This window comes from Tyto alba, unplaced genomic scaffold, assembly GCF_018691265.1.
Source record: "Tyto alba isolate M040663 unplaced genomic scaffold, T.alba_DEE_v4.0 Super-Scaffold_38, whole genome shotgun sequence".
NCBI lineage: Eukaryota > Metazoa > Chordata > Aves > Strigiformes > Tytonidae > Tyto > Tyto alba.
Window position 1 is genome coordinate 38,508,308 of NW_024881313.1, and position 12,658 is coordinate 38,520,965.

The window sequence follows — 12,658 nt, forward strand, 5'->3', positions numbered from 1 at the left end:
TTCATGTACTGTTCTGGCTGCATTTACCTAAGGAGAGCTGCCAGGGGTGAAGAGGTCTAGGTCTAAGCCAGAAAAAGCAGAAGGAGGAGGGAGAGGTGTTTACCATCGGGAAAAATTTCAGTTCTACAGGAGCTGCATTTCTCTCCCCACATCCTAGACTTCTTTTCACAGAAAATTCCCAGCTAACTTAATTTCTGAAGTTCATAAGGATTTTCAGCCCCAAACTAAAAACATGGAACAGGATAAAAGCACTCGAAGAATACGCACCTGCAGACCTGAGGCTGCACCATTTTAAAAACAACCTGAGGAGACACAGCCAAGGATCAATTACAGAATAATTAAGGCTGAAGGGACCTCTGGAAGTCTTCCACGGATGGATATTCCTCTGCCACTCTGGGTCCTGCTTCCAGTGTCTGACCACCCCTTCTCTATGAAAGCTTGTTTTTTTTTTTTTTTTCCTACTATGAATTTCTCTTGCTGTAGCTTGCGAATGTTGTCTCTCATCTGTTTGTTGAGAATCACAGGGAAAGTCTGTCTCTCTCTCCTCTGTAAACCCCCATTAGGAAGATGCAGACAGCAACGAGGTCTTCCCTCAACCTTCTGAACCTTCTGAACAAAGTTAAACAAGCCCAGATGCCCCCTTGTTTCTTTATACTTCATGTGGTCCAGCCCCCTGACAAACCTGGTGACCTCTGCTGCCCTTGATCCACTACCTCAATGTCTGTCTTGTACCAGAGGTCTCCAAAAACTGACATGCATGCCTCTCACCACTGCTGAGCAAAGAGGAAATCATACCTTTAACCTCTAGCCTGGCAGTGGTCTTCCCACCAGCTGCGTGGCAGCTATATTCCCCTGAGTCTGCACGGTTCAAATCGTGAATGACCAGAGTGTGCACGTTCCCCTCCTGCTTGATGCTGCACTTCTGGCTGGAGCGGATCACTGACGTGCCTTTCTTCCACTCCACAGGGACATCAGGCTTGGACACCTCACAGGACAAGTGAGCCGTGCCACCCTCTTGTAGCTCCAGGCTGTGGAGCGCCTTTACAAAGGTGACCGGAGCAGCTGTGGGGAAGAGGGTATTAACACTAATCCAGCATTGCCCCCAGATCGAAACGTGGTGCCTGTAGTCACATTGTGCACCAGGTCAAAGAGGAACAAATAAGATAAGGTATTGACATGACCCGTCTCTCAAAATCAATCTGTATAACTTAGTGGAAAGGTTTGTCGGCGATTTCAGACCTTTTTCAAGTAAATATGATCTAAAAATATCATAAGTAGGAGATTAATTGAGAGCATATTCTCGACATTCTTCAGCATTGATTCTGACATATCTTAGCTGCTTGTTTCAGGATAAGTTGGATAGTCTTCAAAGGGTGTTTGCTTCACTCCATGGACTATAAAAAGGACTGAAATGAGTAGCTCACATGTACATATGTAACTCTTAGATGCTTAAATTGCATTAGCAGAATCTCCCAAAATTTCCATGGACCCGCCCTCCGAAATACACCTCTCCAGAAGCTAAGTCAATGTTGACAGTGCTTACCAGTACCTCCTCAATCCCTCTTCCTAGGAGGTTGCTCACCTTGGACCGTTAGCTGTGCCGTTGAGGCATGCTGCCCAACTTTGAAACTGATGGCCCCACAGTCTTCCAGTGTCACTTTCCTCAGGATCAAAGTGTGACACGTCCCTTGGACTCTGATCTCATTCATTTCATTGGATTGAAGGGGAACGTCCCCCAGGAACCACTGGGCATCCTGAGTTGTTTCCTGGGATAGCCTGCATTCAAACACGGCGTCTTCTCCTTCATACGAAGTGACATCCTTCAGTGTCTCCACTATGGCTGCTGCTGGTTCTTATGGAAAGGTCAACAGAGTTTGATATCTACTTTCAAGTGAGACTTCCTGGGTTAAACATTTCATTAAGATCCTTCTTGAAAGTATTATGTTATTTGAAACTACAAAGTACTAAGCACTACATGCATGGAAATGTAGGTACATGGGCATGTAACAATATGTTACATTCTTACAGAGGCATAAGGTATGTATGTGGATATTTATGTATAATGTATGCATATACATTATGCACATAAACATGATAGTCTATAAAGTATGTATGTTATACTGTATTGGGTGTATAATAAATATATAATCCGTAATTATAATGCAATCTAAGTATTGTGAAAACACTGTCAACAGATTTTAATGGGTGACATTAACATTAAACCACAGAACCATTGCCTAAAGATGCATTTCTGAATCCCTAGATATAACTGACCCATTTCTTATCCCTCTGAAATCACTCTCATCTCTGAAATCCCCATGATTCAGTTTGGGCACAGGAAAATGTCTAATTGCCAAATTACTTCATCCTGTGCCCCTGTGACAGTAGTGACCTCTGTTCAGCTTTTCCCCACACAAAGCCTCACCTTTCACAAACAAGACTGCAGTGGTTTGCTGGTTCCCTGTGTCACACATGTATTCCCCAGCATCAGCTTCACTCAGGTTGCGAATCGTCAGCTCAGCCACGGATCCAGATTGTTGCATCTTGTATTTGTCACTTGGTCGCAGCAATGTCCCGGCCTTCTTCCACTGCACAGCGGCATTCGTTTTTGAGATTTCGCAGCTCAAAGTGATGGTGCCGCCTTCTTCAGCTTCCTGGTTCCGGAGTGGTTGTGTGAAGATTACTGGTAAATCTAAACCAAGATAAATCAGAGGAAAACTATTATGTTTCATTGCTGTTCGTGATACCAAGTGTTGTGTTTAATGAAACTGTGGTGTCATTCCAAATTTAGTTCAAACTCAATTCAAAAATTACTTTAAAACCCAAACAAGAAATGACAGAAAGTACTGGAATTCCAGGAGGACTAAGCACTCTGCACTCCCTAAGAGTCACTGGGCACTTTGCACACCAAGCACCCCAGGGAACGTGCTCCTTTTTACACAGGAGCAGTCAGGGGTATGGACGCTTGAGTTACTAAGTGCATGTATCTCCAAACGAGTACCGAAGCCACAACTCAAAGCCGATGTGCGATATCTGAGGTGTTGGGTGTATGGGAGGACACATGGAGAAACATCATTGTATAATGCCCCTCATTTGAAAACTGGACCCAGAAGAGAGTTGAACACTGGAAATCTCTGCACTGATGTGTATCACTGATGGGTCAAGATGGAGTTTTGATGGGTTGATTTACAATGCACCACATGTAGAAGTTTAGTTCTTCAAGTCCAGTTCCCTGGAAGAACCTTCGTGGCTCCACAGTTATGGCTGATTTGGAATTTGCAAGGGAAAGTTCCATTTGCAATGGGATTCCAAAAATCAGAGTGAATTCACCAGAACCAGATGGCAGATGTGTATAAGAGGAGATAGATCTGAAAGTTCTTGCAGGTGATGTAGGAATGGATAGTTTATTTTGTGGGTCAGCTGGAGACTGGCTGTGGTCAATGAATGATTTTGTACAGCTGCATTTGCAGTGAAGGCATCCCATTGGGCAGCTAAGTTCTGCACCCTGAGGGCTCTTAGCAGCCAGCAAAGAAATAAGGAGGAGAGAGAAATAAAGCCTTTGTGAAGACCTGCCCTGTCAGACTGGGTCGCTGTTGATTCAGAAATCGTCATCACAAAAAAGGACCAGACTCTGCCACAATGTCCCTCAATCTTACATATGGAACATCTAAACTAACCTAGAGCTCCCTAACAGGTGAAGTGAAAACTTTTTGCCACCTTTCACTACCAAGGATGTCATAGCTTGTTCATTGCCAGAATCACAGAAGTAGTCTCCAGAATCCTTCATCTGTAGGTCATGGATGAGTAGCTCCACAGCAGACCTCATCTGCTTTATCTCATACTCGTTGCTGGCTTGGAGCAAGGCTGATCCTTTTCTCCACTTCATCGGTGTAACATGTTTGGAGAGTTTGGCATGAAGGGTGACCATAGAGCTTTCCTCGCTTCCTGGTTTTGGAGCTTTTTTTCATGTCTGGGACCACACGTAGAGACACAAACAGACAGCCACCATCTGAGGATCTGCTTACAATATAGATACTCTGGTATCACTGAATCCTGGAGTTAGTGTGAAAGCAGACAGGTGCGTGCCCTTCATGGGAGAACCATCAAGGGATATTTCAAAAGGTGTCATCTCACAAGAACGTCCTGGCTCCTCTTTATTTTTGCTGATCTCGTATCTCAGAAAAAAAAATCAACTTGATATTATATTTGTACCAAAATAGATTTTTAAAAATTTATATATTGGCACATTACACCTATGTTTAAGACCCTAGTCACCAGAAGTATTTAGGTGTCTTGCTCATCAGCTGGAGCTGAGGGCCCAAGTAAGTCTTGAGCACCGTTTTCCCAGGTGGAAATATAGCCCATAGGATGGTTAAGCATTAGAAATGGTCTCATTCTAATTTTAGTTGCAGACTTGGTTTTCTGAGTGACCAGAAAGAGGCCCTTGGGTCTAGGATTGTGGAAGTTGTTACTGTGCTTGGGTCCCTCCATGTTCATTGCTCAGGACACCACAGGACTTCACTTCTGAAAACAAAAGGACTCACTGTTTTTTGCCAGCAAAGTACATCTGAAGTAAAGGACAGTAGATAATACTCTTTTGCTACTCCTAAGCTAAGGAGGTGGAACAAGTTTCTTGTCTGAAAAACAAAACAAAACTACGTACCTTTAACAGTTAAAGTGGCTGTTGTTTGTTCGTTTCCATTATCACAAGTGTATTTGCCAGAGTCCTCTGGTTTTAAGTGATAAATCTTTAAAGTATGGATTGTTCCCTCCTGCCTGATTTCATACTTGGAGCTTGGGGAAATCACTTGAGCACCCTTCTTCCACTCCACCGCAGCGTCAGGCTGGGAGACCTCGCAGCGGAGAATGGCTGTTTCTTCTTCCTGCAGTTCTGTGTTCTGTAATTTCTCCTTAAAGACTGGAGGTGGCACTGAAATTACAAACACAGAAAAGGCATTTACCGTCACCTTTATCTTGTTTCCCTGCAGTGTTAAAGCTACTGCTGAACTGTGAAGTATTAAAAAAAGACCATAACTTCTGTGTTTAACTTCTGAGTTAAATCAAGTGAATGGATCTTGGATGAAACCCACTCACAAATATTTGTTGAAGTTACTGAAGTACTAATAAAAAGATTTACAGATGTTTTAATTGGTTCAGGTGGGACGGGGACTTTGACCAGACCAACAGCTTCAGAGGGGGAAGGAGAAGGATGTTTGACTGAGAATTTTTTTCAAAACAGTTTAGAGAAAGAATACCAAAGAAGAAAAAAAAAAAAAAAAAAAAAAAGAAAAAAATAAAAAGGAAACAGTGAAAATTAGAGATCTGTCAATCCACCTACTGGAGCTACCTCAGTAATTTCTCTAGAAACCAGTTAGTTTCTGGATGCCGGTGACATATCCGCTGTCTATCAATAGTGATGACAGTGTATGAGACCATGTTAGTACCTCATGTATGCTCTGAAGCAAAAGCACACTACTAGCATGAGCTAAACAAGGGGCGAATGATGGCCATGATGGCCTTGAATTCACTATTAGCATAAGCAAAATGCCACCTCACCAATCCTGCTCATTTCCCACATCAGAGAGCCCTTACCTCTTACTGTGAGCTCTGCTGTCGTCATGTGGGGTCCCACTCGGAAAGTGATGGTGCCAATGTCCTGCTCAGTCACCTTCTTTAATGTCAGGGTGTGAATTTTTCCTTTTTCCACCGAGATCTCGTTCATTTCATTATTTTGCAGAGCAACATCCTGTAGCTTCCATTCAACGTCCCTTGCGTTTTCATGAGAGACCTGGCACTGAAATGTGACATCGTCCCCTTCCAACACCACCATGTCCTTTAGGCCACTCACAATGGTCACATCAGGCTCTGCAAACAAAACAGTCCATCAGTAGTCAAGCCATGAAAGGGAAAAACATGGATCAAATCATAGAATCATCAAATAATATAGACTGGAAGGGACTTTTGGAGGTCATTTGGTCCAACCACTGCGCAAAGCAGGACTAGCTTACAGAAGGTTGCTCAACATTTTGTCCAGCTGAGCTTTCAGTACCTCCGAGGATGGAGATATCACAACTTCTCCAATCACATTTCAAACACTGCTGGTTCATCACCACTTTCAGTGTACTTGGTAACATGGCCAATATTTTTCAGTTAGTGGTTTTAGTCCTTGCTCTTTCTCAGAGATACATAAAATATTGATTTTTTTTTTTTTAAATTACATGTTTGACACTGTAATTGTGTGAATAAAGTGTGAACGCTAACTACCAAATTCAGAATTTTGAAACTTATTGCTTTTGCACTTAGATATCTTCACAGAATGACATTAAAATCTTCTTTTTGCAAACAAAATTGCATGTACTCTGTGCTGGCACACCAAACTGTCTGGGGAACTGGTTGGCTCTGTGCTCATAGTACGATTTACTGGATTAATGTTAGCACAAGGCATTTATGTTTCAGTTTGCTTCAGTCCTGCTTCTAACACAGCTGGGGACCTGCAGGTCTGTGCAAAGATCATACAGACAGCGTGCAACAGGCAAAAGCTGTGTGTACCCCGAATCTGCTGGGGAATACCTAAAGAGAAGCAGCACAATCTTTATCTGAGCAAACACAGTACATATTCGTACATCTGAGGTCACCATCTGCATGAAAAATGGTGCAGCTGGGCATAATGTACAGAGTATCTATAATATTGAGTAGCCTGTAGAGATGCTAGTGGTGATTGTTCCACACTAGTGATCCAACCTGAAAGCAAGCTCTGTCTGTAATGACATTAAGGCCAGATGCAGCTGCCATGTGACTGGGAGCTGGGGATGGACCATCTGTTCACCCACATGCGTATGATGTCAAGCAAATATTTCAAGCCATGAGTCAAAAATTACAGCTGACTTATCCTTTCCTGGCCACAGAGTGAATCTTTGCTTCAGTGCATTCATTGACAATAAGATTTTTTTTATTACACCCTTCCTATGCCCTGTGTTTATCACAATAGTTTAATCACAAAAATAATGATTAATTGCAAAATCTTCCTAGAGTGAAAATCCCCATGCCCCAGTGAATGGGTCTTGCCTTTCACGGTCAGTTGTGCAGAGCTTGTGTCATCTCCAGCCTTGCAGGAATACTCTCCAGCATCACTAGGCTCCAGGCAGTGAACATGCAGCTCGCGGAAGGTGCCGTCCTGCCGCATTTCGTACTTGGAGCTTGAATGAAGGACAACTCCATCTTTCCTCCACTCCACTTCTGCTTTGCTAATGGAAATCTCACAGCGCAGTCTGGCTGTTCCTCCCGCTTCCACTTCTTCATTCTTCAGCTGCTGCTTCAGCCGGGGTTTGATGGCTGCAGAATGAAAAACAATTAATACACAATCTGTTAACTTGAATGCCAGGTCTGCACAACTCAGCACAAGGCATCTGGGGTCTGATGCTGCAGAACAAATTTGAATTAAGAGGTTATACGATATAATAAATCTTTTTTTTTTTTTTTTTTTTTTTTTTTTTTTCCTATAAACAGACCTATATTCTGTATATCCAGACAAGGAGAAGATCCCAAAGTTTCCCAAATATGTTTGTTTCCCGTAAAGACAAAGGCATCCACATTATATCTTTTACACATCTGCTCTGGATATTGGAAACGCCAACACAGATAAAGATTTTGGCTAAGCAAAACCTAGTACTTTCTGATTAAAACTAGTGTCAATCTGTGCATTTTTATAGAAATAATCATGACTTCCAACACTGTAAATGATGTAATGCTTTAAACACATTTCTGATTTCTCTGCTATCTTTTCAAGACCACCACCAACGAGTCTTTCCACATGATGCACAAACAAACGGACTACATGTATTCAAGCAGGACATGGAACAGCTCAGACAACAGCTTGTCACTGATGAAAACGAGAAGGGAATAGCCATCAAGTGTGTGCGTGTGAGCAGCTGTGAAAACAGGAATCTCGGTGCTTGTGGTTCCTCTGTCTAAACCCTATTGTGATACATGTGAAACAAGCGCAGGGCCCTCTCACTCATACTTGACCCAGTGGCTGCTTTGTGGGTCGAGTTCAGCCAAGAGGATGTAGTTTGAAAGATTGTGCCTTAGATCAAAGCCACAAGTTCCATCCAACAGTTTGAGATGACCACAAACATTCCACAACTGGTGATTAATGACAGACATTATTCCTGGTTTGTTTAAACATGGTGTTCTCAGGAGCTTCATGGGAAGGCATTATAAAAATTGAAAATAGTAAATTTTTAAAATGCTTTTTTAAATGGCTTATGATTTGTTATTGATTTGCCTGAGCCAGCAATGAATGCAAAGCACCAAAAATAAAGATCTATTAGAATTTAAAAATCCCAATGATGCAGAGTTTCTTGTTCTTATCATGTCAGAAGAAGGGGTCAATACACTGGACATTGTACTCTATAGGCTTAAATAACCATTCTACAAATCCTTTCCCACAAGATTAACTTTTCTGTATGTTGTTTTATGACTGGGAACATGATTTCCTTGTTATCTTAACTTTTGGAGAGATTTATTCACCAGTAAATAAAAAAAATATCATTCACACAATTTCATAAATCCCTTCATTTTGATGTAGTGCTAACCATTCACTCTGAGGACTGCTGTGCTCTGCTGGTCTCCCGTATCACATGTGTAATCAGAAGCATCTTCTGGTTCAACATTATGAATCACAAGTTCAGCTGTGCGACCACTTAATTTAATTTCATATTTGGTGCATGGGAAGATCTCCATGGTGCCTTTCCTCCACTCTACGGTTGCACTATCCTTTGTCAGCTCACACTGGAATTTCACTGAAGCTCCTTCTTCTGCCTCCTTGTCCTTCAACTCCTTTTTGAAAAGAACTGGCAGAGCTAAAGGGGAAAAAAAGAAGCAATAGGAGCTTTTATTGAAGCCTGAGTCAAGTCCTAGTTAACACAGTTTGACACTTTGGAGAACAAGATACTGTGCTTTACAAGTGCTATATTGCTAGGCAGGACCCATGTTTTCTGGTTTGCCTGGAGCTCCTAGGAAATCTTGCTGCATCAGAAGCAGTCATCTGCACTTATAACATTTATTTCCTTTGTTCCTTGACTCAAATCCTTCCCAGGGTTGAATTCTTTGAATTAATTTATCTTTCAGTTGATCTAGCAAAGATCTCAAGATTAAGGAAGTTCAGAACTCCATGGACAGCCTTGACAGATCAAGAAAGTTGTTGTCAGTCTTCTTCCAGGATTTAGAAGAAAATGTTTTTTTTTAAAATACTTAAATCACACATCATGTGAAATGTCCAGATGCTATGTTAAAGCATTGCTCTTTAATTTCTTCCTAGCCATTATGCTAGAAATATTTCTTCTTAGAACCCAAAACTCAAATGCAGCACTGGAAGAACAAAGTATCGTCCTTTTCCATTCTCATTTAGAAAAAAAGAAATCCTAGTATATCAGATAAAAAAGGAAAATATTTGTAGGGGAAAAAAAAAAAAATAAAAATAATGTCCTCAAAAGCATTTATAGACAAACTGTTGCTTTGCATGTTAGATGGAATCGATTGCTTTCGGAGTCAGCTCACACCACCTACCTTTCACATTTAAAGATGCCTTGGTTTCCTGATCCCCAGTATCGCAGCTGTATTCTCCTGTATCTTCTAATTTGAGATTATGTATTAAGAGCTCTACCAGGCATTTCCTCTGCCTTATTTCATATTTCTGGCTGGGCTGCAGCCCCACTCCTCCTTTCCTCCACTCCACTGTAGCATTGGGGTTTGACAGCTCACAACAGAATATAGCTGTACTTCCTTCCTCTGATTCCTTATTTTGTAGGGGTTGCTTAAATGTAACAGGAAGTGCTGCAAAATTTGAGAGGGAAACGTTTTAAGAGTGTTTTAGTCTGAAAAGGATCCAATCCTACCATCATTTTTCAGAAATGGCCTATTCTAATGATTTCATAATCCTTGGGCTGCAACTCACTGTCTTGGTAGCATCTTTCTTGAATCATTATGTGAACCAAGAGGTGAGGACAGATGGTGAAGTTAGGAAAGATCTGGTTTAGAGAATGGAATAGTCCATAGAATGGTCTGCCTTGTGATCTGAAGGAGTCAGACTTTCCTACCTAAATGTCTCCATGCCATCTAGGGATGCTTTAGTCAAAGATCACTGGGACATGCTCTCTCTTACATGGGCCCTTGTTCCTTAATAAAGGTCTGCAAGTTTGCAGTGTTAAGCAGAGTATTCCCCCCCAAAAATAAAGATTCTATCAACATACAAAAGGTCAAGTTAGCGTTCAAAACACAAAAGGAAACAGTACAGTAAAAGATGACAATAAAGTGATAAATGGAAGAGGAAATTCAGAATTCATGCGAGGTCTTGCTCTGGATGATAGAAGGGGTGGATGCAGTTGTGTGTAGTCAAAGTTTACACCTGAGGTTCAAAGCCTCAAGGAATAATACAGCACATTCACATGTTATAGAAATCCTTTATCTCCTAACTGTTGCATCTCTTATCATTGCAATCAGGCATCCCTTATGCCTACTGAAGCAATCAACAACCCAAAATAACCATCAGCCTGACTGACTTATTTTCTGTTATCCATTCCCATATGCAGCCACACTCACTGCACTCAGAAGACAGGAAGGTTCTTCGTATTTTGACATCATGACAATATTTAATTGCTTTGATGCTGATTAATCACTCCAGATACTGCAAGAAGAATCTTTCTAACTTGTACTTGCTCAGTTAGAGTATGTATACTGGAAAGGACTGGCAGCAAAACAAATAAAGGGCTCTAGAGAACACTGAAGGATGCTCCTTTCAACTTCATCTCTATTGAGCCAACGGTCAATACTCTGCCTACCATGTACGGTTACCACAGCCGTTGTCTGCTGATGTCCAGAGTCACAGGTGTATCTTCCTGAATCGTCCAGTTTTAGGTCATAAATGACCAATTCAGCAGTGGTACCCTGCTGCTTCATCTCATATTTCAAACCAGGGTAGAGAGTAATATCCCCTTTCTTCCACTCTATGGGAGCCTTGGGTTTGGTAAGCTCACACCTCAGTGTTGCTGTACCACCTTCTTCTGCCTCGGTATTCTGGAGCTCTTGTTTAAAATGTGCTGGTAGGGCTACAAAACAGAAACAGAACTTGCAACATACTGCAGTTGGGGTTTGTAAAAGAGAAAGTAGAATGAAAATGAATGCACCAGAAGAGGTTTTTTGTGGATGTCTCTACCCCTAAATACTCTAGATTCAAAGTACAAGGCTGTTTCCCGAGAGAAGTAATAGGAATAGTTGAAGAACAAGAAGAAATTAATTTCAAGAAGTTACAAGTGCCATGAAGTATATAGTAGCTTAATCTAATCTATGATCTAAAAATGGCAGAATATTTTTCCTACTATAAAAGTAGCCAGTGTGCTGCCCTGATCACTGAATAGGTATTCTGAAGATCAGCAGGAAGTTGTGAGTTCAGATTCCCTCTTAAGGCAGGCCACTTGCAATAGAAATTGCAATTATCCTGACAGTAACATACTGACAAAATGTATTTTCTTCTGCATTGCAATTCTCTTTTTCTACCTGGTCACTCTATTAGGCTGTATAGACCATGCTATTCGGCACACTTTTTTTTTTTTTTTTTTTTTTTTTTTTTTTTTTTTTTTTTTTTTTTACCATTTACTGTCAAAGTGGCAGTTGACTGCTGATCTCCACACACACAGGTGTAATCTCCAGCATCCTCCACATCGAGCTCATGGATAATCAGCTTTGCAACAGCACCATCTTGACTTATTTTATACTTGCTGCTTGTTTTGAGGACCTCCTGCCCTTTCTTCCACTCCACCACAGCAGGTTTAGTCAGCTCACAGTGCAGAGCAGCTGTCCCACTTTCCATGGCTTCTAGGTCCTTCAGGTCTTTTTTGAATTCTGGAGGCAGTGCTGAAGAGTAAAAGAATGACCATAGAGAGTGAATATTCCTTAAAAAGCAGCTGGGAGAGAGGATGCATGGTACACTACCAAGCCCTGATCCAGGTCACTGGAACATAATGGAAAAAGCTCTCCTGGCTTCCCTGGACACTGCATCAGGGCAAAGGAAACGAGAAGAACCAGCCCAGCTGAGGAGGATAAACACCAACAGGCAACTCTTTTCCCAATTCTAACACAAGGAGGAAGCACATAAACAAAGTCCAAAGGAACACGAAAGCCCAAGCAAACAGAAAAGGAATGGGAATGGGTCATAACAATAGAGACTTGGGCAGGTCTGAGGTTTGGAGGACCTTAGTCCCAAGGATTACTTTACCATGTACTGTTAAGGCAGCTGTGCTGGTCTTGTCTCCACACACACAGGTATAATCTCCAGTATCGTTCAAGTCTAAATCGTGAACTACCAGCTCCACAACACAGCCTTCCTTTCTCATGCTGTACTTGTTGTCTGAGGTGAGGACGTGGTGGCCCTTCTTCCACTGAACCTGGGCAGATGCCTTGCTGAGCTCACAGTGCAATGTGGCCGTTCCACCTTCGACTGCTTCTTTGCTGCTTATTTCTTCTTGGAAAAATGGAGGCACAGCTGAAGGATGCAGGTAAAAACTATTACAAACTGAGGATATCTCCAAGGATGTGTGACAGTAGGAAGTGACAGGGGAAAGTTGTGAAGGTTATGGAAGGGTGAGCAACAGCAACAAGGAGA

General features: G+C 41.8%; 1 protein-coding gene across 1 annotated transcript in view; it reads right to left on the reverse strand.

The window, feature by feature from the left end:
• OBSCN (obscurin, cytoskeletal calmodulin and titin-interacting RhoGEF) overlaps positions 1-12,658 on the reverse strand; it is a 185,984-nt gene that overhangs the window by 83,994 nt on the left and 89,332 nt on the right. Inside the window, exons 51-61 of the mRNA XM_042802202.1 lie at positions 12,272-12,538; positions 11,647-11,910; positions 10,839-11,105; positions 9,568-9,834; positions 8,595-8,861; positions 7,066-7,332; positions 5,593-5,865; positions 4,664-4,930; positions 2,426-2,692; positions 1,583-1,852; positions 796-1,062 (exon numbers count right to left, since the gene is read on the reverse strand). Coding sequence (XP_042658136.1) covers positions 796-1,062; positions 1,583-1,852; positions 2,426-2,692; positions 4,664-4,930; positions 5,593-5,865; positions 7,066-7,332; positions 8,595-8,861; positions 9,568-9,834; positions 10,839-11,105; positions 11,647-11,910; positions 12,272-12,538 — 2,943 coding nt within the window. The remainder of the gene's footprint in view (positions 1-795; positions 1,063-1,582; positions 1,853-2,425; positions 2,693-4,663; positions 4,931-5,592; positions 5,866-7,065; positions 7,333-8,594; positions 8,862-9,567; positions 9,835-10,838; positions 11,106-11,646; positions 11,911-12,271; positions 12,539-12,658) is intronic.